The sequence below is a fragment of the Fundulus heteroclitus genome, unplaced genomic scaffold (genome assembly GCF_011125445.2).
Source record: "Fundulus heteroclitus isolate FHET01 unplaced genomic scaffold, MU-UCD_Fhet_4.1 scaffold_414, whole genome shotgun sequence".
NCBI classification, from domain to species: domain Eukaryota; kingdom Metazoa; phylum Chordata; class Actinopteri; order Cyprinodontiformes; family Fundulidae; genus Fundulus; species Fundulus heteroclitus.
Genome location: NW_023396829.1, coordinates 64279 through 92083, shown reverse-complemented (window position 1 = coordinate 92083; position 27805 = coordinate 64279). Strand labels below are relative to the sequence as shown.

The window sequence follows — 27805 nt, the reverse complement described above, 5'->3', positions numbered from 1 at the left end:
TAAACTGGAAAATAAAGGATGGACAGATTGCTTGACTTTTGACAGGAATATGCGGATGTTTTGCTTAAATAGACGTCAAAAAAAAAAAAAAATTGGTATGATCAGGGCTGAGCTTCACAAAAGTCTAGCTAGCGTGTGTCTCGATTATTTTAAGTGTAGGTGCATCGAGTCTTTGAGTACAAATCCATCCACATGTACTCACTTTGCATTGGGGAGAAAAAGACCTCGGACATGGGCGCGGCCTTGGTCCATTTGTACTGAGGGGCGGGTTTTCCCTGGCTGGACTTGCAGCTCAGAGTCACGTTGCCTTTCACCACCGGGTTTCCCATCATGCTGCACAGCGGGGGCGAGGGAGGGACTGGACACGCAGACATATGGGGTTATTACAGCATATTAACACATGAGATAGGAAAACACAACCACGACTCTTTCCAGAACATGCCCATTTGTTTTAATCCGCCACGAGTGATGTTGAGATTTCTTAGGGCAGTGGCCAGATTGCATAAAAATAAGTAGATATTACAACTCCCCTCCTCCCTCTGTTTTCTATCTGCTTCTGGAAGGATGACATAATTCTCTTAGAGCTCACCGAATCCCTTAACAGCAGATGAGTTTTATTCCTTATGGTCCATTCAGCAGACTGCCTCAATCCAAAATCCCTCAAAATAGTTTTTATTTGGCCTGAAGTTGCAGAAAATTCCAAAGAAATTCCATTTGAACTCTAAAGTTCCTTCTGGCAGCCAGCGTTGGTTACCTTTGACGTTAAGCCGCAGCTCTCCAGAAATGCCGTGACCTCCGGGGACGATGACGTGGCAGAAGTAGAGGCCGGAGTCGGTTTCCTGTGTGTTGTTGATGTAGATGGAGATGTTGGCTGATGGCATGGCCACACTGAAGCCGACTCTCTTGGTGAACTCGTTTTGTCCATGCCCAACTTTACCTGAGCTAAAGTTGATCACCTGAGTAAAGGAAATACAGCGGTATTGAGTGGTTAATAATGAGAAAAATGCATTTTTGTTTTTCTTTTCTTTTCTCCAGTTTTTGCAGATGTTTTGCTCACAGACTTGCCTGTAGTTCTGCACTGAATTCACAAAGCAGAAAGCAAAAGAAATAAAAACAAAGAATACAAGCAGGAGCATGCCACCCATCAAGCGCAACACCGGGGAGCAATTTGAAACTATTTTTGTATCAGCTTGCTGTTATTCTCTCATTGCAGATACAAAAGATATAAACCAAGATAGAGAAACTGAGTTAGTTTTTTAACTGAGTTACTCAATGGATAATGTTAAAAATCAGCTTGTAAAATTATTACAAATACGCAACAAAGGAAATATCGATTATAAGGTGAGAACAAACCAGGGTTATTGCCGAGGGGATCAGAGCGTGTGTTCATGGTCGGTACGCCTCTTCAGTGTTGCATGGATGACTGGGACAATACCGCTGGATCACCAGAGAGAAAGGACTGGGGCGTGTGTTCCAATTATCAAGGGATCACTCTTATAAGCATTACTCTGAGTTGTTGGAGAGGAGTGTCCAACCGTTTGCTGAACCTCGGATCCAGTTGGAGCAATGCGGCTTTCATCCTGGGTGTGAAACAGTGGCGGTGGCTCAAAGCAGCTCAGCTGCTTCTCAGCATCAAAAGGAGTCAGTTGAGGTGATCTGGACATCTGATCAGGATGGCCCCTAGGCGCCTCATTTAGTTTTTTTTTTATCATGTCCCACTGGTAGGAAACCATGGGGAAGACCCAGAACTTGCTGGAAGGACTAGTTATTCCATCTGGTCTGGGAATTCCTTGGGGTCCCACAGAATTAGATGGTTGTCGCTGGGATTCTGGGTTTCTCTCTCAGACCTGTTGCATCCTTGAGCTGATCTCTGATAAGCAGAAGACGATGGATGGATGGATGGATGGATGGATGGATGGATGGATGGATGGATGGATGGATGGATGGATGGATGGATGGAGAATATGCAAGAAAACACCAATAGACCCAGCCTCAACCCTCCTTTGATTTTGTTCATTGAATGCAGTGTTAAATGTAAATTATAACCACAATCCATCAATTATTTTTGTTGGGATTTTAAGGGATAGACCAAAACAAATCAGTGTATGATTATGAAGTGTATTGGGAATGTCACAAATGTAAAACAAATATTTTACAAATACAAATCTCAAAAGTGTGGCATGCATATGTTTCTCTTAAGGTTCCCTATGTTAGTACTTCCTAAAAGCACTTTTTGCTGCAGTTGTCTAGCTGGAAGGCGAACCTCCACCCCCGTCTGAAGCCACCTCTATATTTTACTATGAGCAAGTTGTGTTCAGGGTGACAAGAGCAGCTAATTTTATGCTACAAATTGTGTTTTGCAAGTACTTAACCCAGCTTCAAATTTCTGCATAACTTTATCCCTGACCTGTTTTGTGTGTTTATTGGTCTTCATGATACTGTCTGCTAACTAACGTTCTCCAACAAACCTTTGAGGCCTTCGCAGAACAGCTCAATTTACACAGATATTATATCCTACATGGGCCGACTATCTTCTAATTAGACAACCTCTGAGGGCAATTGGTCAACATGTGTTTTATTTAAGTGGTAACAGAGTAAAAGAGGCTGAATACAAATGTATATCACAGTTCTAAAATGTTTTATCAGTAAAAAGCTTAAACATCATGTTCCATTCTCCTTTCACTTGCCAGTTAACCTGTCGCCTTGTGTTGCTCCATCACATAAAACACCAATAAACACAGAAAAATATATAAGAAATTTAGAATGGCATAAACTTTGTATATTCTTGCAAGGCACGCTGTTCGCAGCAGCCATGTGAAGATGTGCAGATTAACGACAGAAACCGACATCCTGACATGAAGATAATCCTGATATCTACAGATGGAGGATGTTGAAATTTAGGCTGATTTTCCGTCTGAGATAAGCTCACAGGCATTGCACACTGAAATTGTTTAGCTTATATTAATCACGTGTGCAGATATGCATCTGCGGGACATCACATGGAAGCAGCGCAGCACAAAGTGAGAAAGTGTCATTAGCGGGGTCTTTTCCTTAATGACATCCATCCTCGGTTACCTCTTTCCAACCATTAGCCATGACGTCTGATGTGATCCTGAACTCTTCAGATCAGGGACAAAAAATGGCATTATGAAAATTATACATCTTCTTAGGCGTTCATTTGAAGGTGAGCAGACCTTAATGGTTAGGGTCAGGGCTAAAAAAAGAGCAAATTTCAAACCGACACGATAATAACCGTATCCTAACAAATCTGTTCGGTTGCGTTTTCATCAGAGGATTTTAAGTTCAATGAACTCTGCCAAAGTACTCAAAAGGATCAGCCAAAAAAATACAGCCGTTTATGGTAAATCTCTTAAAGTGACGGTTGTTTTCCTACCATCAGCGGTTTGGACAGGGTAGCTGGACATATGAGGGCTGCAGCAGGTTTAGAAAACACAATAATACAGCTGGAGAAGGGGGGTAACACCCAGAGGAAAGAGTCATAATGCTTTTTTGGAGCTTAAACCTAAAGGTTTACAAGGAATGACTTACATCTGAACAAGCTTGCAGACTAATTTGATTTGACTTCTGAATCTGAGTATTTGCATATTCCTCAAATCTGATCCGTTAAAACCAACTTTCAAATCAAACTATCAAAAACGAGATCCAAGACTGCTAGGACTGTGGTCTTGTAAACAACAATGTTATTTTATATTGTCCTAACTTAAGCTTCATATGTCTGGTTCCCACCTTCGAGCTCCTCACCTGCTTGGACTCATTCCCTGTAAAGTGCCAAATGACGGTATTTTGGGAGATATCGGAGCTGGGGCTGTACCAGGCCTGTAACACCACCATCTGGCCCTTCACCACCTCCATCTCTCTGCTGGGCATTTCCACCTTCCGGGTGTCACCTGGAACCATAACACAGGACAAACCATGGGGTTAATAAGGTGTTCATTTTGCAGATCACATAAAAATATGCAGAACAATGTACAAAGAAATCAATCTATATGCAGAGGCAGCGGGATCATTTCATACTGAGTTATCCTCCGTAGCACCAATAATGCGAACTTTACTTCTCGTATGTTTGGCATACTTTTCTGTGATTTATTAACACTCTCGATAAAAATAAATGTGTGGTTTGTTTTTTTGCAGCCAGCTAACCTTTGTTAAATATGAAGGTGGATAGCAACCTGCCCTTGCTGATTTATTTTTGGATATACCTTTAGATGGCAAAAAAAAAAACATCTTTCCCAGCTATAATTACAATGAACATGTTCCCATCTGAGAAGTTAAAACCCATTATTATGTGGAGTTTTTTTCTTTTATTTGAATTCACCTTAGAGGTTTTCCCTTTAGATATATTTTTTTTAATAATGTTGTTTTGGAAACCTTTGTTAACTTGCTTGAAAGAAAGCAGGATGAATTATTTTAGTGTCCACAACAATTTTATTAACTGTCATATCAGATGATAGTAACCAAAGGAGAATCACACGCACAAAAAAACAGTCATGGAAAACACTGAAAGAATAAAAAAGCAAACAAAATATCTAGTGTATGTTACATTTAAACTCGTGTGACTGCAGCTAGCTGGGTGTATTGGGCATTGAGTTACCCAAAGATGCCCCACCCCTGCCTGTTACTGTGCACTTGCTGGTCAGCTGACTGAAAGAAAGCCAAGTAATGTTTCCTTGAGTAAAAAAATAAAAAAATAAGAAAAATCAGGCTGTTTGAAGGTATTTGAAAAACAGTCAGCAGGTGGATACCAAGAGAGTTCCACTCGTTGTCACTCTTAAGACAGCGCTGTTTAGAAGTTGCAGTTGGCTAGCTAGGAGCAGCATGTCTGTTCAGCAGCAGAATGCAGGCTAGCTACTCAAAACAACTTAAAATTCTAATTATTTTAGTTTCAAGAGGAATTGTTGTTGCTCTTCCTGTTTAGATGAAAGCAATTAGATCTCATTGTATTTTCTTTTCTTTTTATTTTTTGTGTAATTAGTGTAAAACAATGGTGATGTGTTACCTAACATTATGCCCCCTTAGAAGCTAATACCAGCCAAGACTAAGTTATTTTTTAGACAAAATGACTAATATGAATTAAGTCATACATTGAGTCTACATGAATCCATGTGTATGCTGTCCTATGTGTAAGTCTTAAATCAACATTTTGTTTGATTAACTTGGGTAAAAGGGGTATAAAAATAGGAACGAATGAAAGAAAAAGCTTGAGGAAATGTAAAAATTTACAAATTTGTTTGGAAATATTTTTTGCATTACTCAAGTGTCAATTTAAAAAAATATAAAAATACAAATTATTTAGACAAAATGAGAATTACATAACTTAAAAAACACTCAAACTAAAAAAAAAAAACAAAAAAACTTTTTTATACAGAAAACAATGAAGATAACGTTGCTAAAGAGAAGAAATATGTGGCAATACGTCTGTGTGATGAACACAGCTGATCTAAAATAAAAGGACCTAAATAATGACAAACGTTTATATATAAGATCTGAGAGGAGGCTTTCAGACTCACAAGGTGCCCAGTCACCAGAACCCGACAGCTGAAGCTGGATCAGCTGATCCCAGCAGCCGACTTCTATCTGTGTCTCCAGTTTGAAGTTTGGTTCAAAAACTACAGCGAGAAACGAAAAGAGCGCTCCAGCTGTCCCTAAAAGTCCTCCAGTTGCAGAGAGGAAAACAGAGAAATGTTTGCTTCATGTGCTCAGACGGGATCATGGGCAGACCAGAGGATGAAAGAGAGCGAGTGGAGCAGACCGCCTGCTGAGATCGCCACATCTGCTCAGCTGGACACGCCTTCTTTCTTTTTCAGAATGAGAAGAGGCAGGAGAATATGACCCAAAAGCATAAAAGCAAAAGATACGTATGTTTTTCTGTTTCAAAATTCAACGCAAATATCAATTTCCGTCAGTTTTGCAAAACTTCCCATTTATGAGGGAAAAAAAAATCTGATTTGTTTTCTTTGTGCTAGTTTGTCAGATTAGTCTTAATAAAGCTTTTTTTTCATACTTATTAATTACTTATCATAAATGTATTAGTTGTTGTCATATTGTGTGTGAGAGAAAGAAGCCAGTCTTACACAGCTCTGCAATTAGTAAATTTAATATTTCAAAACAAAGCCAAAACAAAGGCAGAGTTGATATATTAAGCTTAAATTTTCTGCATTACTGATCAGTAGGGATAGTGTGCAGTGTTACATTAACAGAGATCTCCAAAATGCTGCCAAAATTTCTGGCATTGTTTATGGCAGGTCCAATTTGATTTGTCAAAAAGAGTTTAAAAAAAGCAACTCTGTGATATGTTTAACTTTCTATTACCTGCTGTGTAGCATGAGTGAACAGAAAACACGGCTACCACATCCAGTTTCCTCCTACACCTCATTGATTTCTCTAACTTCACCTTTAATTGATATATAAAGTCAAACTTTGACTTTTCTTCAGTAAAAACGTCCATATATGGGAGTGTTGTTTGCAGTGCGACCTGGTAGTGCTTTGCTATGGTGTATTCACTGATCCGGAAAAAAAAGATCTGCCTTTTGGTTTCCAATCACAAATTGGAAGATCAAAGTGTAAAATAGTGTAAATCCAGTCAGCATCAGACTTCTTGGTGCATCTCTAATTGAAGCAATTACTGGTGCCCACATAGCAATAAATGAAGAGCGTTGAACTAACCCAGTCACGAGAAAGGGATTATGTTCGCCTTGTTAAAGTAAATCTTTAAAAGATTCCCCAAAATTAAAGGTCTAATATTTTCTAGATTATATTACAACAAAATCTGATTTAATATTCTAATGGAGCATGAAAAGGGGATTATTTGGTCTTTCAAAATAAGGTTTAAAGCTACTCAGCAAAATAAAAGCCTCAGTATTTCAAAGACGGTATTATTATAAAAAGAGATTCTACATTACTAATGGGATTTAACCAGTCAGCAAACCGGGATTAATGATGCTGTTGCAAAATAAAGCTTAGAGATATACTTGAAAAAAAAAAGTCTCACAATTTAATAGACGACATTATTGCTGAAGAGGACAGCACATTACTAAAGGACTCTAAGCAGTCATGAAAGAGAGATTAAAGGTATACTATGCAACCGGGGTTGATTTTCCAGCGAGGCTCCCCCCAGAGGGCGAAAGTAAAAGTGCACTGTTGTAAAGATGCTCAGCTGTTCTGGTTTCTCCATCAAGCCAGGCGCGGTTGTTTTGAGCTTAGCAGACAGGCGAACGCAACAAAAGTGGAAAAAACTGCAGTACAAACAATGACTAACACAGTGAAGGTATGAACATCAAGCTTCCCGCAGCGCTATCTTGGCGAGGCGGCCGCCGCAGCCGCCGCAGCCGCCGCCGCCCCGCCAGTTTTCTTCTTCTTCTTCTTATTATTTTTTTTTTATGTTGGCGAGACGCTACCGCCACCGCCTCGCCAAGCCGCAGCCGCCGCCGCCGCCGCCGCCTCGCCGCGGTAGCGTCTCGCGAGACTTCTGTGAGTGCGGGCCGTGAGCTCTTGCATTTGCAAGTGCGGTATTTCCCCTACAGACCCCCAGGGCGGTCGAGAAAACCTTTGTTCGACCTGAAATGACTCATTTAATCATCCAAAATGGTATGGAACACATTAATTAACTGAAAAATGTTGCATAGTATGCCTTTAAGGACGACCGTTCAAAATAAATCTTAAAGACATCCTAATTAAATTAATAAAATGTTTAATTTTTTTCAAAGTGGAGATTATTGCGTAAGGTGATATCACAAGTAAACTAAAGCAGTCGAAAAGTAGGAATTTCCTCACCCTTCAAAATAAAACTTAAAGAAACTCTTCCAAATAAAAGCCTTAGTATTTAATAAATTAGTTTATTGCCAAACGAGATTCAAATTTGTAAATTTAATTAAACTAGGCATTGAACAGGGATTGTGTTGGCCTTTCAAAAGTCTTGGGTCTGTATCCCAAAGAGCTCCCAGACCCTCTCCAATACTATCAGTGAACAGAGACTGGACAAAGATGACCGCATAAAACAGCTGAACAACTATTTTTAACCTCATTTTACAATTTGTCATGTATATAGTAATTATTTTTGTATTGCAGCAATGCTCATCATCACTTAGGCCCCGTTTACATGGAGACGGGATTAGGCAAGGCAAGTTTATTTGCATAGCACATTTCTGTAACAGGATAATTCAAAGTGCTGTACATGAACAGAACATAAGCAAAACAAAAACATTACAGAGGAAGATTAGGTGTATCCACAAAGCTATTTTGTCGTTTAGGCATTGCGTCCACACAAATCTTGTGTCTTGGAAGAACAAAAATGTTAGTTTGCATGAAAAATGTCAAAACACTGGTTTTGTATTTTTGTGAGTACATGCTAAACCGGTCTATCTGAAACTATGACATTGTACATTTACCTCTCTCTGTAGCCCAAATGCACCTCACTCACACAAATAACAACAAGTATGGCGCTGTTCAATGTTGCTTTCATGCTAAGGTAAATATTGGCTTTGTCATTCCTTGATCAATGTGTGATTTTGATGGATGGATGGATTGTGACTTTTTGTGTCTCTGCTCTATCTTCTCTAACCTCCTGTCGGTCGAGGCAGATGAACGTTCACACTCAGCCTGGATCTGCTGGAGGTTTTCCTCCCTGTTAAAAGGGAGTTTTCCTCTCCACTGTCACCTCGTGCATGCTCAGTATGAGGGATTGCTCCAAAGCCATGGACAATGCAGACGACTGTCCTGTGTGGCTCTACGCTCTTTCAGGAGGAGTGAATGCTACTTGACTTGATGCACTCTGCTGGGTTTCCTTAGTTAGGAAACTTTTTGACCAATCTGTATAATCTAATTGAATTTAACTTTTTAACATGTGAATTGGTGCTATATGAATAAAACTGAATTGAATTCAATTGAATTCATAGCTGAATCTATTGGTCCTCATCTACAACCATGAGCAACATGCTACAGAGAATCATATGGACCACATGTTTCTGGATTCATATCGAAGAATAAGAATGTGACTGTGTTTACTTCATGAGTTGTCTGCGCTTGTCCGGTGTTTTTATGCGGGCTTCTGTGGCAGTGTGACAATCTGGTCAGTAATCTCAGTGGAAAGACAAAATCCATTGTTTAAATAAAGTCATAAGAAGTCTCTTGCAGGTTGCCACACACACAGCAAGGATGTCAGGAATTCTGCTTTTTGGAGCTAGGGGTTATCTGTCATTTCGGCAAATTCAGACAATCTCAGCAGCTGTTTTGGCCATGGTGAGGCTGCCGGGGATGCATGAAAGACTAAACCAGGCTGTGAACACTCAGACTCAGATGCTTTGTGACCAAAGCCGCAAGCTGTATACAATCCTTGCACAGATTCAATGTAATGCAACAATTATTGCATTTGGATTAATTGTTGGAGTTCGGCCAGCAATGGGCCAGGTGTTACTGTTCTGGGAGGCGAGTAGCTGGTAGCCCAGCTAACAAAGTTAGCAGTGTTTAATGCAGCTCGACGGGCTTGTGAGCGGTCCACTGTGATCCTCACGTACATTCACGGCATTCTTTTTTGACAAAAAAAAATGTAAAATTGAAATAGATAACTGGTCTACTTACTGTTTAAAGCACCTTCACCATCAATCTAAACTGTGGGGTCTAAATGTAAACATCTTCCACGTCTCAGGGCTTTATATTCAGTCTGCTCACGTCAGAGCTGTCGAGAAACGAAGCCGTCGACAAGTCATGTATGCATGAGATTAACATCTTTATCATCACGGTCTTGTCAGCCTGACGTTGATTGATAATGTACAGAAGCCCAGGGCGCAGAAGAATCATCTATTTTCTGAATTTTGACACAAATCCTGACGGTACTCTGATTTCATTTTCACCTCCGACTGACCTTACTGCTGAACAAACCGATGGATTTGCTGTCACAGCCATCTCGAGGAAATCATCACGTTTATTATGCATTTCGTAGGTGAGACTCAATCATGCAGGATCAGGTTTTTTATTCTTTATTTCAGTGGGACAGCACTGCATGCATACCTTCTGCAGCAAACCAGCAGGATGCAAGCACGTAGTCTGAATGATACTTCTGCTGAAGTAGGCTAATGCCCCGCGGGCGTCCCCGCTCCACACCGTTCTTGTGTATCTTTGAGGTTTATCCCCACAAGTGTGTCATCCAATTGTTTATTAAATGAAGAAAAACCTTCACTAATCCGGAGCTCTCTCTAACTGGGTTGCAAACGTGTGTGTGTGTGTGTTCCTGTGTGTGTGCATGCGCGCATTTGTGTATCTGCGTAGAAACCGGAGTTTAGGAAGTGGATATGGAATTAAAGTCAACTTAAATCCTTCGGAGGTAAAATGAAATAAAAATCCAGAGATGCTAATAGAGAGGATGATGTGATGATACAATGCGGCCGTTCAGCTCTGTCCTAATTATTCTTTGCTGCAGGCTACAATTTAGTCTAGCCACGCTTTACATGTGCTAATAGGATTCCTTTCTTCAGAATAAACACTTTTTTTCCCTTTTTTTATTATTATTTTGCTGCGGGCTAAGAGATTTTGGGCTGCAAAAGCATTTCAGACAGCAGGGACAAAACTTGACAGAATAATAATCAGTCAAGCGTGTTATGCCTGACTGAGCTAGATCTTAGTTCACAAACCCAACGTGGAGTTGCTGTAATATCACCTATCGCCTGCAGGGGGAGGCAGATTACCACGGCAAGCGCTTCACCTGGCTATGATGTGTGATACCATTCATCAGCTGAACAGTAAATGTCAGCAATTAAGACTGACAAATGAATGGGTGACACTAATGTGATTTCTATTTTTCAAAATGACCGTTTAAAACGCACCCTGTGAGGAGTCCTAAAAAAATGGGCAAAATATGTGTTGTTTCAGACAGAAATCCCCACAATTCCCATCCAAGTGAAATGCTGCTGCGCTGTTATGATCAAATGAAGGATAAAAAAGTCAGCCTCTCTCTCAAAGCCCTCAGGGAGTTATGTAGGCCTCAGTGAAGATAAACTGATCCTCTTTAACCAGCCACACTCTATCTCCCAGAGTAATCTCTGCTTCCACCCCATGTCTTTCCCTCATGTGAGTCGCTCTCTGGAGCCGAAGCTTTGGCTGAGGTTCAGATTGACTCTCTATTTACACCCGTAACCTCCTGTTGTCCCATTGATACAAACAGCTGTCTCCCTGGAAATGAACTGACAACCTTGATTAAAAAAAGGCAATATGAAGCGCCGATTACACATCAGTTTGCAAATATCGAATGCTTTCTAGGAATAATCAACTTGCAATGTGGGATTTTGATTGTGATAATAAGTGCCAGCCACATTTAGTGTCACCACTGATAAGAGATATAAAAAGATGCTAAATGCATTTTTCATGGCAGTAGACTAGAATAATCTCTTAAAAAAAGTTATCCTGCGATTTTTATTTTAACAAATGTCACAATTGCTGTTACCCCTGTTGACAATACTTTGACCAAATTCCTTTCACCAATAGAAGAACTCTTAATCTACTTCTGTAACACAAGGATGGAGCATATGGAGAGGAATTTGCAGCTACTCTATCCTCTCTACATTACTCTTTCTCAAAGAAAACCTACTGAGCAAAGGGCATGTCAGTCTGGACCCAAGAGCCAAGTTCTCACTGATTTGCAGAAACTGTCATAGAAAAACATGGAATATCATAGAGTATGGTAATTATTTTAACTTTAATGTTACGCATCTCCAAAGTGTCCTATCAGTGTACTCTTATATCGACATTCACAGAGAAAGAGCAGTAAAGGAAAGCAGGGATGCCATGATACCTATTTATTTGTTATATTTCCATTATGTATATATAATTAAATTTATTAATTAGTGTGTAAAATGTGCTTGTTTGAGTTTTCTCAAAACTCCCTACTGCAGCTTTGAGGAAAAGGTAAGACAAAAAGTTGTGTAAAACTTGTCTGCTCAGTTGCTTTATAGTTTTCCATTTGTTGCTTTTTCTTGTAACTCCTGCTGTTAAGGTCATGATGTCCAAAACGGCAATCATGTTTCTGAAAAACTTAATGCAAACTGGCCTTCTCTGAAGGAATATCCCAAAAGCTTCATTGTGTTTGGAGTGAAGCATAAACGCTCTTATGTGCTTTCCAGTTCTCTCAGCAGAGCAGAGAAAACACCTGCTGTGTTCAATGTTGAAATTGAACACAACAGCTGATTGTACAGACACCTTAAATTATACTAATCACTGATTTGCAAATGTCTTAGTGCCTTTAGTTTTCTCTCGGTATGGATTAAACTTCCAGTTTCCTCCACTTTTGCAGCACACACATTAGTTAGGAATGTCCTGTACAGGCATTTCCTGATGCCAGTTCCCAAACGGATACTTTATTGACACCAGTGCAATGTATATTCTGTAAAACCTAATAGGGTTGAATTGCAGTAAAACTAACACCTTCATCCACAACAATATCACAACTATGTCCGACTTAACTTACTGACCAATGACATTCAGGCTGCTGCGGTAACAGCATTTTTTTCTTTTTACAGAGACACATATTTAGTCTCAACCAGATTCTCTGCCGAACAGCTTCAATACATCCCTCCAACATAGGGTTCACTTCGCTAACATTGCTCTGACAGCACGTTGCTTTAATTTCCTTAAAGGCTTAGTTAAAATGTTTTTGAAGTGAGGTTCTGGGAAGTTATAATAAAATATAATAGACTCTTTAGTGGCCCAACAGGGACATTTTGCTCAGTGAGTAAACGCATGACACTGACCATTTACATCAACTTAAAATAAATAAATAAATAAACCAGTGAAACAGACTTAACAGCAGACAATGTTCAGATTGGATCAACACGATCCTCTGCAGCTCATGGCTTCCATGCAAACTACCCACATATGCGCCGGGGTTGTGCAATCTCGGAAGATCTAATAAATGAATATTAGATTAAACACTTTCTCATAACAGAAACATAAATTCAGACCTGCTGATATAAAAAGGAACATGTTTTAAAACATGTTGGTTTGATACACTAATTAGAGGTGTGCTGCATCAATCTGCTTTATCAAATGATTCGGTGGATCACCTGATAGCTGCCTGGATAATTGTCAAACTACCACCAAACCCAGACAGCGTGGGACATGCAATCTTCTTTTCTTCTGTGCAACTGACACAAAATGGGTTCTCGGCCCCGCTAGATGGCACAGGATAGTCGCATCTGGTCTGGCGGACTGATAACGCAGGTAGCCTCAAGCGGCGTAACTTCACATAGAAACGTGAATGTTGCTAGGCTGAATTTTTTTTTTTAAATATTGTCCCATGTTAATATCTACTATATTGCGTTCTATCCCACTTGTTTGAACAATTTCATTTTTGGGTTGATTCAAATTGCTAAAGTGAGCTACAACAGCTGTCTATGTGTGATTAGCTAGCTGACAGCCATCCACAAGCTCACAGTACGCGGAAATTTTCCCACGACAGGTAAGGGGACAGCTACTGATGACTTCACACAACCTCCATAAAAAATCAAAACTAACCCTTTAAGATATATCTGAATCAAAGTATACAGTCTTCAGTAAACTCCTGCCTTGCTCCTGATGTTTTCGTGTGGAGTTGTTAGCTAGAGCTGCAGGCTAACAGGATGTTTCATCTCGATTTTGATAGTCCTTGTTGATAATTTGTCTCGCAACATATTTCAGTGGGTTTCCATTTATTTGTACGTCATCAAAACGTAGAGAAAAAGCTGTCCACCTGCATCTTTAACTTTCTTGAATGCAGGAAAAGCTATATGTTTCAGCTGTTAGTGTTCTAGCAGCTGTGTGCAGCTGTGTGCCACAGAGGACTGCGGCAACACTGCAGCATCACAGACACAACAGCAACAGCTACCAGTATAGTTTAGCCTCAGTCTCTTCCTGTATACATTAAAAGTGTCTTGATTGGGATGGAACAGCATATTTCTATTACATCTATTTTACATCGTTTCTATGTGAACATTTTAAGGACACAAGTTGAGACGAACATGTTAAGGAGGGGAAGGGGCTGAATTAGAGTTAAAGAGATTTGAAAACAAGCAGCCGTTAAAAATCATCTCTGCACAGTTCTAGAGTTACTATCGAATGCAACTTTGTATGTTGGCTAATTGTGAGCACAAATTGTTTGCTTTTGATTTAAACATATTGTTGCAGTTAAAAATGTCTTTGCAATCAAATGGATTTAACAAATTCCAACATTGATAAGACAAAGCAACATGGTATAAATTAATATTCCTTCTTTCCATCCATCCATATTTAATGACCATAGTTAAGGGTCAGTGTGGAGCAGGGATCACCAACCTTTTTGAAACTGAGAGCTACTTTATCGGTACTGTTTCATACGAAGGACTATACTGACCTTTGAACAACAACAGTCCAAGCTCACTTTAACTTTACGTTATATAAATATATGTTTTTAATGTTTTTGTCATTTTTAAATCTATGTTAATGCAAGTGTGATTAAAAAGGAAGAGCAACTGAATAAAATAGCATTTAGAATGCAGCTCACTGGAGGGTTGTGCTATTTCTTTGAACAGGCTTGAGGGCACCACATATGGTGCTGGGGGGCTACCTGGTGCCCGTGGCCACCATGTTAGTGACCCCTGAGGAATTGGGTAAAATTAGTACTTAACTTGTTGCAGCTCCTTCTTCACCACAACAGACCAGAACAGTTCCTGCATTATTGTGGATGAGGCCCAAATCTGTGGATCGAGCTCGCACTCATTCAACTTCAGGCAAAGACTGACCACCGCCCTAGAGAGAGCAATCCATCTTTTTCAGTTCAGAGCGAGAAGCTAACTCTCAGCCTTGCCTCTTCACACTCGGCTGTAAAACTTTCCAGGACTTCCTGAAGTATTATCGTCCGCAATAAAGCAAAGGTGACATCCTGAGGTTTCCAAAACCAGACACTCTTCTCTCAATTACTGGGCCTTTCAATCTGGTAGATGAACACTACAAAGAACTTCCTAAACTAAAAAGGAAAAAGAAAAAAAAACTGGCAGAATCTAACCATCAGTGGGAACAACCACAACTTTGGTTTACAAAGACTGCATAGTTCTTGCAAGCTTTCCAAATATACTCAATACCCCCGCAGAACCCTCCACAGGATTCTGGACCGTATTAACCTCTCCCTCAGCAACTGTGCAAGGGTGAAGATCTGGTTCACTTTTCCACTGCCAGGATGAAAACCACACTGCTCCTCCTGAATCCAAGTATCGCCAATTAGTCAGTGCCTCCTTTCCAACAGTATGCTAATTGCATAGACATCAATTGGAAAATAACCAGTGGAAAAATGTTAAGCACATAATTTTGAAAGGAACTGTTATTTGGTCTTTACAAAAGGGGATTCATATATTTAAATAAAGTTATACTTAATCCCATTTGTGTGAAGCAAATGCTATGATGGCCACATCCTGGGCGTAGAGTCTTAACGTAACAAATCACTTTTATTTCACCAGCATCCATTGGTTATACTTTAATACATTTATTTAAAAAAGAAAATAACTGAAAAATAATATATCTGTTTTTCCAGCAACCCTTGTATATATTCTCCAGATTCATGTTTCTCGGTGTAATCAACATCTTATCGTTTTGCGCAGCTAACAGATTTGTGTTATCTGTTATCCTCCAACCCTATTCTGTATGACTAATTGAAAAGAAGATCATTTCTGCCGTGGATGAAAGTGTTTGTCTGAGCTCCAGTCTGCATGTTTCGTGTACGCTGAGCTGGGATTTGTGTCACAATGGTGCCAACAAAGTCTTAAAATGACCCCATAAAACGCCAAGAAAGAAAGAAAGAAAGAAAGAAAGAAAGAAAGAAAGAAAGAAAGAAAGAAAGAAAGAAAGAAAGAAAGAAAGAAAGAGAACAAACAACACTATCATGCATTATTTAACATTAGAGTCCTTTGGCTCATTAAATACCCTCATCAGTCAGACTGGATGGGATTTCAGGGTATTGAGACCATTGAAAAAGAGTTTAAGCTGGAAAGTCACTTTCCAGATGTTAAACGAGGGTAAATATAAACAAGGGTAATAACTGAGCCAGAAAGAAAATAGGTTATTTGTTGAGTTTCAGTCAGGCCGGACAGAAATGTAGGACAAGAAAATCGCCTTGCTGCTGCAGAACTGCTCATTGGACTGACCCGGCAGCCTTTAAAACAGATGGTGCTTGAATAATAAATATTTGGAGAAGGCGCCTTTAAATTGGATTACGTTAGTGTAATATCTGCTTTTAAATCATTTGTGGAGTGGTGTGTCATAACTGTTTTTAATCCCTCTAAACGATTGATAAAGAAACTGATTAAAAAACAAACAAACTCATTAACCCCTTTCTGGCTCTCACTGCAAAATCCGACAATTTCATGTTCAGGTTTACTGCAGTTTGGACTTTCTCATTAAATAACAGATACGGGATGATTTATGAAAAAATAAAATTAACAAGTTAAAAATAAGTGCTATGGGTTTATCAGTTTGTTTGTTTATTTTTTAATAAAGGTTCTGAGGCCTCAGTTCGCTTCCTGAACCGTGGACTTTTGCCATCTTTCTCTCAACACCGTTTCTTGTCAGCCTGCTGTCAAATAAAGGCCAGTGGTGCCACAAAAAATAAAATAATTTATATAAATGCTGTTAACAGAGGTTTACAGACACATTTTTAAGCAGGGGTTTTAAACATTAATCAATGTTAATGCAGCGTATTGAAAAGCATTCACTATGTGACTGGTGGCATTCAAAACAAAACAGAGAGAAGATGAAAGATCTCGACTTCCTGCTATTCCAATGTTAAATTGACTTCTTACATGGGTAAGAGTCAGTGGTATTGTATGTTATAAGCAGATTTATGTCACTCGTGATTTTTATTCAAAAGTTCTAGTTAATGAGGTCTAGTGGAGTCTATACTTCGAAGGATCGGACCTATTTTGTCTGCAAAAGCAGGACCAACACACGCTATTAGGTTGCGCCGGATCATGTCTAAGTGCAACAGTGTGGTACAGGAGCTACACGGCACACCAAAGCCCAGGTGGTGGAAAAAACTGCAGGGGATTGTGGGATGTCCCCTTCCCTGATCTGGACTCCATATACCCCGGACAGCTCAGAGGTGAGCCAGGACCGTCACTGCTGACCCCTCCCACCATCACCCACAACCTGTTTGTTACAGAACCATTAGAACAGAAACTAACTGACTCAAAGACAGCTTCTTCCCAAGAGCCGTCAAAGCCATCACTCCTCTTTAGACTCTCACTTACAGTTTCTACTGCCAGTTTTATTGCTCCAGTTCTGGTCCTGTAAAAAGATGTTCAGGCTAATGTTTTTACCATTTTGTGCTGTGCAAACTGTGATTCTCAAACTCAGTTTTGTAGTGCTTATGGCAATACAGAAATTCCAGATTCTGGTAAATGTTATGCTCGTGTTATTATCCAATACGACATAATGCCTAATCAGTGTGCTCAATCATTGGACATTTGTATACCTGCAGTCATCATCATTTTGCATAAATGTCTTTATTATAAAATGTTTGTGTAAAGACAGATATCATATTAAGGCTTGTTCCACTTTGTTAAAGATGTGAAGCCGCTATGATTACATTATCGGACTGTGCCTCACTCTCATGGCTGTTCAGTGGCCTCCAAATGATAATTTACTGCCGCCATTTTTTCATTTTGGGGTCTTTCATTTATGACAATTAACCAAATGGGACTAATGTCAGTTATCAATTTGTCCTCCAAATCATCCAAAAGAATTGCCCGGCTAAAACCCCTTTTCCACTTACGAGCATCTTTGGCCTTAGAAATAGTTGCATGGCAACAAAAAGGATAACGAGCTGTAGTTTGCAAAGAAAATGTTAAAACATGCCTGAAGTCCACAATGACCTTTTCCGATTTCTGTTTCTACACGCACCAACTAAAGCTTCAAAACTATTCCTACTTCAAACACAGCAGTTTTTGTTTGTTTGTTTGATAAACTTAGCTAATCGCACGTCCTCACCACAAACACATCATGAAACCCTTTCTTTAAATTTCTACAAAAGGACTCGATTAAATGCACACTCCAGCATGTTGTTACATTTTGCTCCAAAGCTTGCAGCTTACTTTGTTCTACCAAGCAAGATAGATTTATTTAAACTTAATTACTATGACAGCCTGGCACTTGTTTTGTAAAGAGTAAGAAAAGTAAAGATGGAATAAAATGTTTTAATTCTTAACACGGGCACTTTGAAAAGCAAGGAACCCCTCAGTTCCCACTGACCCTTCCGTTTCTGATGATCTGTTTTTTCTTCGGTGGACAGACGAGGCTTTATTATCAATTCTGATATAAATGCCTTGGGCAAACAATGCTCAATACATCCTGACATCCAAGTAGAAATAAAAAACAAATCCTCAGATTTTTCTCAGTCAAAACTACTTATATCTTTAATTTCTAGAGAACTCAATCATCGGAAACCGGATTTCTTGGATCACAACAGCTGATGCTCACATCTCCGACCACTTCAGTCTTTCCCCCTTCCCTATAACAGGGGCTTACATGAGTTCAGCAACATTTAAGCCTTTTTTTACATGCTACTTGGTTGTGCTCTGGACTCTTCCCCCATCCGTTTATTCTAAAGTGTGTTTATGCACTTAAGCATGGAGGGTTGGTTGTGTTTACATGCTTAATGGATTACATGTCCTCCTGACATCTGGTACATTCAAACACAATGATCTCTGAGCTGAAGGAAAAAAAAAAAAAACTTGGAACAGAGTTACGATGAGTGGAGGTTGGTGTGGGACGAAATAATACAATACATTTTTTTTAAAAATCTGTCCTGATCTGTTGGACATTGAGATTAGTTTTATATGTGCTGTGAGTTATTCCGGTGGTTTGTGTTAGTTATTTTATGTTCTGTTTTTCTGCCACATCAGCCTCCCTTAGTTTCCTCAGGTCATGTTTTCCCCACAGCAGCAGCAGATCCAGGTAATTACGCTCATCTGTTCCTCACTCTAACTGTTGCCCTAGCTCCATTTTTAACCTCCATTTACTCCTTTGGTTCATTTGTCCTCCCGTAGCTCCTTGTGTGTTTCTGCTGCCTTCACTCATCATTAATATAAGCGCTTGAACTCTGTTCTTTTCAATAAACTTTTCCTACGATTCTGCGTCCTCCTGCCTGGTTTTAATACGACAAAATAGTAATGCAATAATTAGGTTGTTGCCAAATAAAAGTATTTTAACATACCTTTATAAATAATTTTTATTTTATTTTTTAAATTTACTTTAACAGGGACAATACAACTAAAACGTTGTTACTGATGGGCAACTGATGCAGCGTACAAAGAGCTTCTAGCAGAATGCTAACCCTGGTCAGGCTCTTGATCCAGGAGAACAAATTTAAATGTTGAAATCGCTTGTGCAAATTCAAAGTTATAAATTTAAGATCCATATAAAAAGGACTATAAAATTACAAATCACATTGCAAAGGTAAAACACATAAAGGCAAGGCAAGGCAAGGCAAATTTATTTATATAGCACAATTCAGTACAAGACAATACAAAGTGCTTTACATGATTAAGATATACCAAAATAATAAAATGTAGATAGAAAATAGAAATAAAGAAAATAGAAATAAAGAAAACACCTCCAAATCAGATTATTGATGTTCACAGTGTTGATGTTCTTTCATCCGACGCTTCCGTTTTGTTGAGAAAAGCCTCGTGTCTGACAGCGACTTCAGATCCTGTGGTAAAGCGTTCCATAGCTGTGATCCTTTGACTGAAAATGCTGATTGACCAAAAGTTGTTCTGCACCAGCAGCAGCATAGCATCCAGAGTCGATACCTCGTGGTTAGTTGTGGAGGTGCTCTGATCAGGTTAGCAAGTGGTGATGCAATGAAACCATGAGGTGCCAACACAAATTTTCCAATTCAGTTTTTGAGATATACAGTTAATGAAGATCAAGATCAAGATCTTTTTGTCTGCATTTAAGATTAAGTGTTTGCTGATACCTCATCATAATCTAACTCTACTCTGAACTAAACAAAATCAATGGTATGACTATACTTTACTTTTTTTGTCAGGTTTTTACTTTTGTTTTATCACATGTAAAATCCATTAGCTGCTGGGCAGGCTGAAGGGTAGAGAAAGGATAAAAAAGGCATGCACTCCATGACCCAGGGCCAGGAATCAAACCTGGGAAGCCCACATAGTGGAGAGTAGTCTTTGCCTATGGAGGACTTACTCTGTTACTGAATCTCATAGTGATCCAGTAGTTTTCTCTACTATTTTTATTATGAGTTTGCTGATGTTTTCATGTACAAAAGTTTGCTGAAGCGCTCGGCTAGCATCAATCTGTTTATGTTCAGTTTTGATATGATTTATTGGTGATTTGGCTCAAAGTATCGTTCAGTGATTTCAGATAATCCTGTGCAGACAAAACTTACAAAAAAAGTATTTATCGGCAGAAATGTAGCACTTTGCTCTGAATGTCTCGAAAATGTTTGACTAGTGTTTAAGATGCCCTTTGCACAGTTCCTCACCACTGAAAGCTTTTTGAACAGTGCTGTCAGATGTGGCGAGAGAAACGAGCAACCAGCTTTATGAAAAAAAAGCCTAAAACAAGCCCAACAGGCAACCCACCATATTGTAGAATCCCTGTTCTGCTTGTAAACAATAAGAATGCATGTGTTTATTATGGCATTATACATAAGCAACAGCAATATTATGCTTAACACTTTCACTAGAAACATTTTCAATAACTCATATTATTTAAAGTTTCAAAGTGCTTTCTAACTAATTTCTTTGTTTTGTCTCATGTTTTGGTGCAGTGAAAACTGTGTGCCTTAGCCAAAACAGCTGAATTAAAATGGCATGTAAGCGCGTATTTCACACTTGCAGAATCAGCAGAATGCCATTGAGACGTCTCTCATCTGACGTCCGATCCAGTCTTCCAGTGCGCGTTCTCCCACTCTTTACTATATTTTTCCAAATAAGCAATTTATCATTTAGAAACAAGCCAAAAAAAACAACAACACAACACCAGACACACGATTTGCAAGAGAAGGGTTTAGGTCTACTTTGATACTTTAAGTAGTTTTATTCTCCGGTTCTTTTATACTTTTACTTGAGTAAAGGGTTTGAGTCGAGTATTTTTAAAACCCTAGTATCTATACTTCTACTTAAGCAATAGATGTGAATACTTTTAACACCTCTGCCACGGGGACTTTTCTATCCCCTCTTTCAGCCGACTTCTGGGTCATAGTAGCTTGAAAGGAAAGGCCGACTCAGGTCTTAAATGGGTCTGCAATGTTACACCACAACAGAGCCCAAAAAGCACTATGCCACTCCTCACATCAAGTCAGCTCTTTGAAGGAAATATTTATAAACCATTAGTGTGGCAGGTGAGATTGGTTATTTTATCTTTGAGATCTGTCATTTGTTCCCGACATGAGACAAGCTGTGCTGACAAAGAGTGACAGAGTGAGCGGCGATGGCTCCACTGCTGCTCCTGTACAGGCTCCGGGTCGGGTCTTCCTACTTTAGTTGCTTCTGCGACGCGGGGAGGGTTTAATGTGGAGAGACTGTAATTAGGAAGCTGAGTGATCTGATTTCAGACCTCCACTGAGCTCTCGCTAGAGAGGAATTACAGGTTGCAGCTAATGATCTGTAAACATCATCCGACGCCTTCCGAGTTAATCGCGAGAGTCGCGGGATGAGAATCTAATTGCATATTTCGGCTTTAAAAGAGTGAAAGACAATTTGGCCATTATTTCACTGTCCTTGATGTTATAAAATACAATAAACAAGTGATTTAAGTTCTGTTTTTGACATTCCAGATGTATTTATCATTGTTAGCTTTATTACATTTAAGTAAAACTGTTATTCAAGGGAATAAAATAAAAATCTTCCTTCACTGTTTGTATCTGTATATAGTTTATTATTTCTGTCAAAATAAAAAAAATACTGCAAGCATATTGAACTGATTTTCTTTTAAGTCCTTAAAGTGTGAAACAGAATGATAATACTGTTTGAAAACACCAGCTCAATTGTATCAGGTATTTTACCCCAAAGTTAAGAGCAAACATTTATAGCAAGATTTAAGTACTTTGATTTTAAAACAAAAATCAACCATTCAAATTGCTGTAAAATGTCAAACTGCTTTCTATGGTTATAATATTGTTGCCTACAGCAAAAATCCTTTGAACTTTTTAAACCAAAAGCAAAAATATGGAATAAACACTTTAAATGTAGTTCTGGTGCAAACATTTACCTTTTAGCTGTTCTACTCTTTATGAAGAGACAAAAGTAGCATGCTTATTAATTAGTCAAGCTATGTGTTAAGGTAGGCAGCACACAGTTGACCATTGAAAGCAGACGTTCTCTGCATTTAGACATTGACAAAAAGCTTTCTAAAGTAGAGGATTTCAAACCTTTATGTTGTATCTCTGCAGAGTATAAATGCAGAGATTTTTAGAAACAATAAAATGGCCACCTACTTTTCACCTACGCATTATTAATTGCGAGTAAAAACTAAAAAATGCTACACATTTGCAAGTTTTTACGTCTCTCTATTCTTACCCTGTGATGATGAATACACTTCATTCATAAATTGAAAAAGTAGATTACTTAAGAGAAATGGGTAAACTGTCAAATAAATGTGAGTTGCAATAATCTTGGTAGAAACTTCAGTCCAGCATTGCTTTAAAACCTGTTTAGGACATTGTTACTGCGATTTCTGGTGTTGTCAATATCAGTGGTATTAGTGGGTGTACTAATACTTCATTAAACATACAATAAACTCTATCTTTTCCCATCTACATCCAATGTAAGGGTTAAATTATGTTGCCATGTTAATCTGGATTCTTACAAAAACCTGTACATACATGCAACTTATTCTGTTAGTTGTATCAAACAACAGAGCTGCAACAATCCATCCTCCAGAGCTCAGAATCTACTAACTCTGATCGGTTATCAACTGGTCAAATACTAAAAAGTCATTTTTTTTTTTTGATAATCGTTTGTCATTAAATGCTTCAAAACTAAGAATTCCCAGCATTGTTGGGTAAAATAACCATGTCAACCCACAGCATAAACGTTCTTGCACATTTTGTGTTGAACAAAAGTACAATTTCAAAAGGTCAAGGCCATTGGCTCTGATGTATTAATGGGAAAGGTCTTGCAATTCCTTACTTTTCTATTGCATACAAAGCAACTACTTTTGTCAAAGAAGCTGCAGCACATCTTTTATGTGCTATAATGCAAGTAAAAAAAATCTAATTTTTACATGTTAATTTTTCTCTGAAAGCCTCTAGGCTAGGTGTAACTAGTCATGGTCATTTGGAAATTTAACAAACAGAGTGTAAGTGGTAAGTGTGTGTGTAATACTCATTTTGTCATTATAACAAGAGTCATTAAAAGGTACAAGTTTTTCAAAGAATAGCAACAATAACTACATTTAGCAGAGTCAATTTAAAAAGTACAGATAAAAAAAACATGGAACAACAATAATTCTATCTTCTTCCAAAAAAGTGTAATAGTTTGGAGAATAAAATCTTACAGTGTAATACACCTAGACGTGTTCTAACTTAAACCCAAGTTGCCTGAGGTCATCTCACCCTACACCTCAATGTCCATCTTTAACTTAAGCAGAGCAATGAGGCGATTAATAATTAAAATATCCAACCGCAAAAGCCATTACATAGGCAGAATCAATATTTTAGAAAACGTCTAATAATAGCAGGCCATTTCGCCATGTATTCAGGACACAACAGACAGAAGCCAACTCACCAATCCACATAGAATAGAAACTGAATGGAGGAAACTAGCAACAAGAATAAAATCGGGATGTGTGTAGAGGAATAAATTACCTTTGAAAAGTTGGCTGTGCGTTTCATGGGAGGCAAGTTCTGAAACCCTTGCGGCATCTGAGCTGCTGGACGTGGCAGCCTCAGATGTGGGCTCAGATGATTAGTAGTGGTGTTTCTGTTGGCCTTCATCCTACTATTCATTATATCCAGCTGTCTGACTGATACAGATGAACCCCGTTGACCCTTGAGCCCACCCACCCACATGTCCACCTACAGCACAGCTGCGGGACCGAGCCACAGATGAAACAGAGGCAGCTGAGAGCACTGGCAAATAACCTGAATCCAGTCTGAGATCCTTAGTTAAATACTTCATAACAAATAATGTTATTGTGATTATTCTGTGATTATTATTTTTAAAAGAGGGAAACCCTTGCTGTTAAAGATTGAACCTTCTTTAGTTTTAGTTTCTAGTTGTCAGAAAGCCATTTTCTGCTTTACTACTGTGACTGAGGTGTATTTGCAAATTAATGATCTCTAATGATCCAAACTGGAACAAAAGCTGAATTTACGCTGAGCTTGGTGAATCCAGTTTAGGATCTGAAGCAGGACATTTCCTGTATCTTCTGCATCCACCATTGCTGCTTCACTAAATCCTGCTCTAAGGTTGTAAAAATACTTTGCAAAAGTATTCATACTTCATGAGCTGTTTCCCATTCTGTCATGTTAACACAATAAAGTTCAAAGTATTTTACTGGGATTTTATGTCACAGAACAGGACAGAGGAGTGCGTTGTTGTCAAATGTAAGGAAAACACTACCTGGTCTAAAAAAAAAAAGGTGTTTAGCATTTACATAAAATCCAGAGAAATTAGATGCATTCATCGCAATTGGTATATAAAGTCCACCGATGTTTGATTAAATCTTTGTATAATAACAGCAGCTCTTTGTAGGCCTCGGAGGTGAATAAAAATGCATTATAGACTTTTTAGATTTCTAAAAACACTCCTTTTCTTCTATTAAGTGTACTGGAGTCAGTAAATGTTGTGTGGCAAGGTGTGAATTTTTAACTTTTGCTAGACAATAGAAACAACCGATGCAGAGACGCAGATTTTGAGGTGACACGTTGATAGCAGCTCTTAGAGCCGATCCAACCACATGTTGGAGCCAAAGATTGAGGCTGAATGGCAGAGACTCCAGTTGGGTAAAGAGATCTGACACAGTTAAGAAAGAACATAAGAGTTACTGCAGACGTATGAATGTCATTTATCAGGTGAGTTAGGGACCAGAAAATACTAATCTGGACAAAGAAGCATGCTGAAGGAATGTATGTGTGCTATGTTACTGCATATTTATGGCATTGATCCTAATAGAGTACGACTGGAAATGTTCAACCTGCTCTTAATTCCTGAGATCATTATAGAGGATACTCTGCTCTTCCCGCAACAATCTGCAGCAATCCATCTGCTCAGTATACAGTTTATTGTAATATTAACAACTTTTTTGAACTGTATCTTTCTTTATATATTTAGGCTGCTGTTTGTCTGCACTTTTATAAAAAAAAAGAAAGGTTTTACTCCACAGTAAATTGCAGCTCTGTGCATCAGCAGCAGTTTCCACAGTTCCGAGTCAGCATTGCACGTGCTTTTCCTGCAGAGGGAAGTGACTCTTCGCGGGCTGTTTGACATGCCTGCAAATCACAGCATGACTGATGTGGCGTGGTGATTTGTGTGGGTAATTTCAGTCTTGCTTCACTCGCTTGCTGTGCATTACTGTGCTAATGTGACACTTTATTGATCCCTGTAGGGAAATTTTCTCTTCACAGCCAGGTGTAAATGTAGGGTCAGTAATAGGAGAGCTGCCCCGCAGCTAGTAAAGGTTCAGTGTCGACTTGAAGGATGTGTTGCAGACATGAGGTGTTCAGGCTTGTGGCCTTGTAGTTGAAGGACGACCGGCAAACTGATTGTGCTGCCGGAAGCTGCCCGGAGTTAACTCCCACTACTTTTCTCAATTAGTTGAGGTATTGGCCTTGTAATTTGGCTCTTTTGTAATAGCACTTTCGAGCCCTCTCACCTACTATTATTCCATTTTTCCCCCCTACGTTTAGGCAGATTTTTACAAGCTAATATTATACCTATTCAAATCAAAATTTTAGTATAAGAAATAAAAGGTTCATAAAACAGGATGTAAAGTGAAATGCTTGCAAATATCTTAATTTTTGCAAGCAAAAAACAACTATTTTAATTATTTTCATTCCAGTCTGTTTAATTTTTATTTGAACAGGAATCAACTTCATGATTTGTAATGGATATTTTTCAAAAAATATTTACTTCAAGTTAATTATATTGTTAGTTATTTCAGTTACGCTAAATCATGTTCAGTTCAGTTTATTTATATAGGACCAGCTCACAACACATGTCATGTCAAGGCTCTTTAAAATGCTAACAGATCCAATGTACAGAAATAGTTAATTCAGCCCAATCATATATACAGATTAAAAGTCCATTACATATGCTCCAATTCAACCCTTGTGAGAAATATCATCAAGTTCAGCTTACTATACTAATTGGTAATTTTTTTTTCTGTGTAAGGTAACCCAGCCACTTGCATTGACTCGTCGACTATGAAGCAAAGCCCCCCCCCCCCCCTTAACGAGGATGTGGTGACAGTGAAAAGGTGAATTTTCTTTTACCTCAAGCAACCTGAAGAGCGGCCTTCTCTTGCGACAGAAGCTAATGGCTATGTGGGATTATTTCTTCTACTTTTCAGCCCTATTATTGTAGAGCAGAAAGAATATATACATTTCTAAAAAGAAAACGCCTACTTTTGTACTAATTATATCCGAAAGATCTTTTTTTTCACCACATTCCTTTCATAAACCAAAAAAAAAAAATAAAATAAAAGTTTAATAAAAAAGAAAATGGTTCTAGTTCTAAATGTGTTCTCAGGTGGCAAACGTTTTGCTGGTGGCAGCTTCTTCCTCAAGGCTGCTAAAACTGTTCAATTCCTTTAAATTGTCAACAGAGACGAGTGCCCATCGCTCACAGCCAACTTGTGAGCAAGAGTAAGGAGGATGGATTGGGTGATTAAGTCGAAAGTGATGAAAAATGCCTTTTCCCCACCATCATGAGCTGCTACAGAGTAAAAAATAGATCTGTCCACACAACAGAGAGACATCGCAAGATGCAGTAAAGGGTGTACTACAGCTTAAAACTCTATTTCTAAATTTCAAGAAGTGTGAGTGATACAGGAAAAAAAACCAGCTCATACAACATAGAGATAACATTTTTTGTTTTATGTTTGACACATTGGAAGTGAGAGGGCTGTAATCAACACGGATTATATCAGAGTGTAAAAGGATTCGATGGTCCCCCCACACCCTGACAGGACAGATTAAGGGTTAGGGAAAGGCTTATAAGGCCTGTTGAGGGTCCTCAGATTATGATTGCATTAAAATCTGTGATTTTATAACAGCGCAACACGCACTTCAGGGATTAGATGGAGAACAGTTGCTCCCTTGAGATTGACTATGTGTTGGTAAAAGACATATGAAAGAGATTTATGTGTAATCCTCTTTAGCTACTCAACCATTCTCTAATGCAAAGTTAAAAGATAAAAGGCTTCTTCCTTAATAGGTAGCAGGTCTACCAATTGTCTTTTGTTTTGTTCAAGCCCAGAGGAAATGGGTGAAGCGTGTTTAAAGGGATTCAGATGGCATAATAAGCTACATTTAAAAATCTGTTCGACAGTAAATTTGTGTATGTTGAATGTAAACATACCCCAAACGTTTTACCAAGGCAAAAATTCATCAACCAATGATTGAACTGGTCTAATTTTGATCAGCTCTGGTCACTGTTAATCAAATGCACCAAAATGGCTGCTATTTACTGTCTGATAATGCATCAAAAACATGTTATTTCACATACTTCCTTTTGTTTAATTCATAAAAGATTAGGTTAGAAAATATAGACATAAACTTTTAGGCATAGACAAGGATAATCTTTCTTGGACTCAAAGCCGCCACGAT

General features: G+C 38.7%; 1 protein-coding gene across 2 annotated transcripts in view; it reads right to left on the bottom strand.

The window, feature by feature from the left end:
* Positions 1-27805, bottom strand: part of esamb (endothelial cell adhesion molecule b) — an 88990-nt gene that overhangs the window by 16188 nt on the left and 44997 nt on the right. For both annotated transcript variants that reach the window (XM_036131201.1, XM_036131202.1), the window contains exons 2-4: positions 3763-3908; positions 755-956; positions 203-358 (exon numbers count right to left, since the gene is read on the bottom strand). In XM_036131201.1, coding sequence (XP_035987094.1) covers positions 203-358; positions 755-956; positions 3763-3908 — 504 coding nt within the window. The remainder of the gene's footprint in view (positions 1-202; positions 359-754; positions 957-3762; positions 3909-27805) is intronic.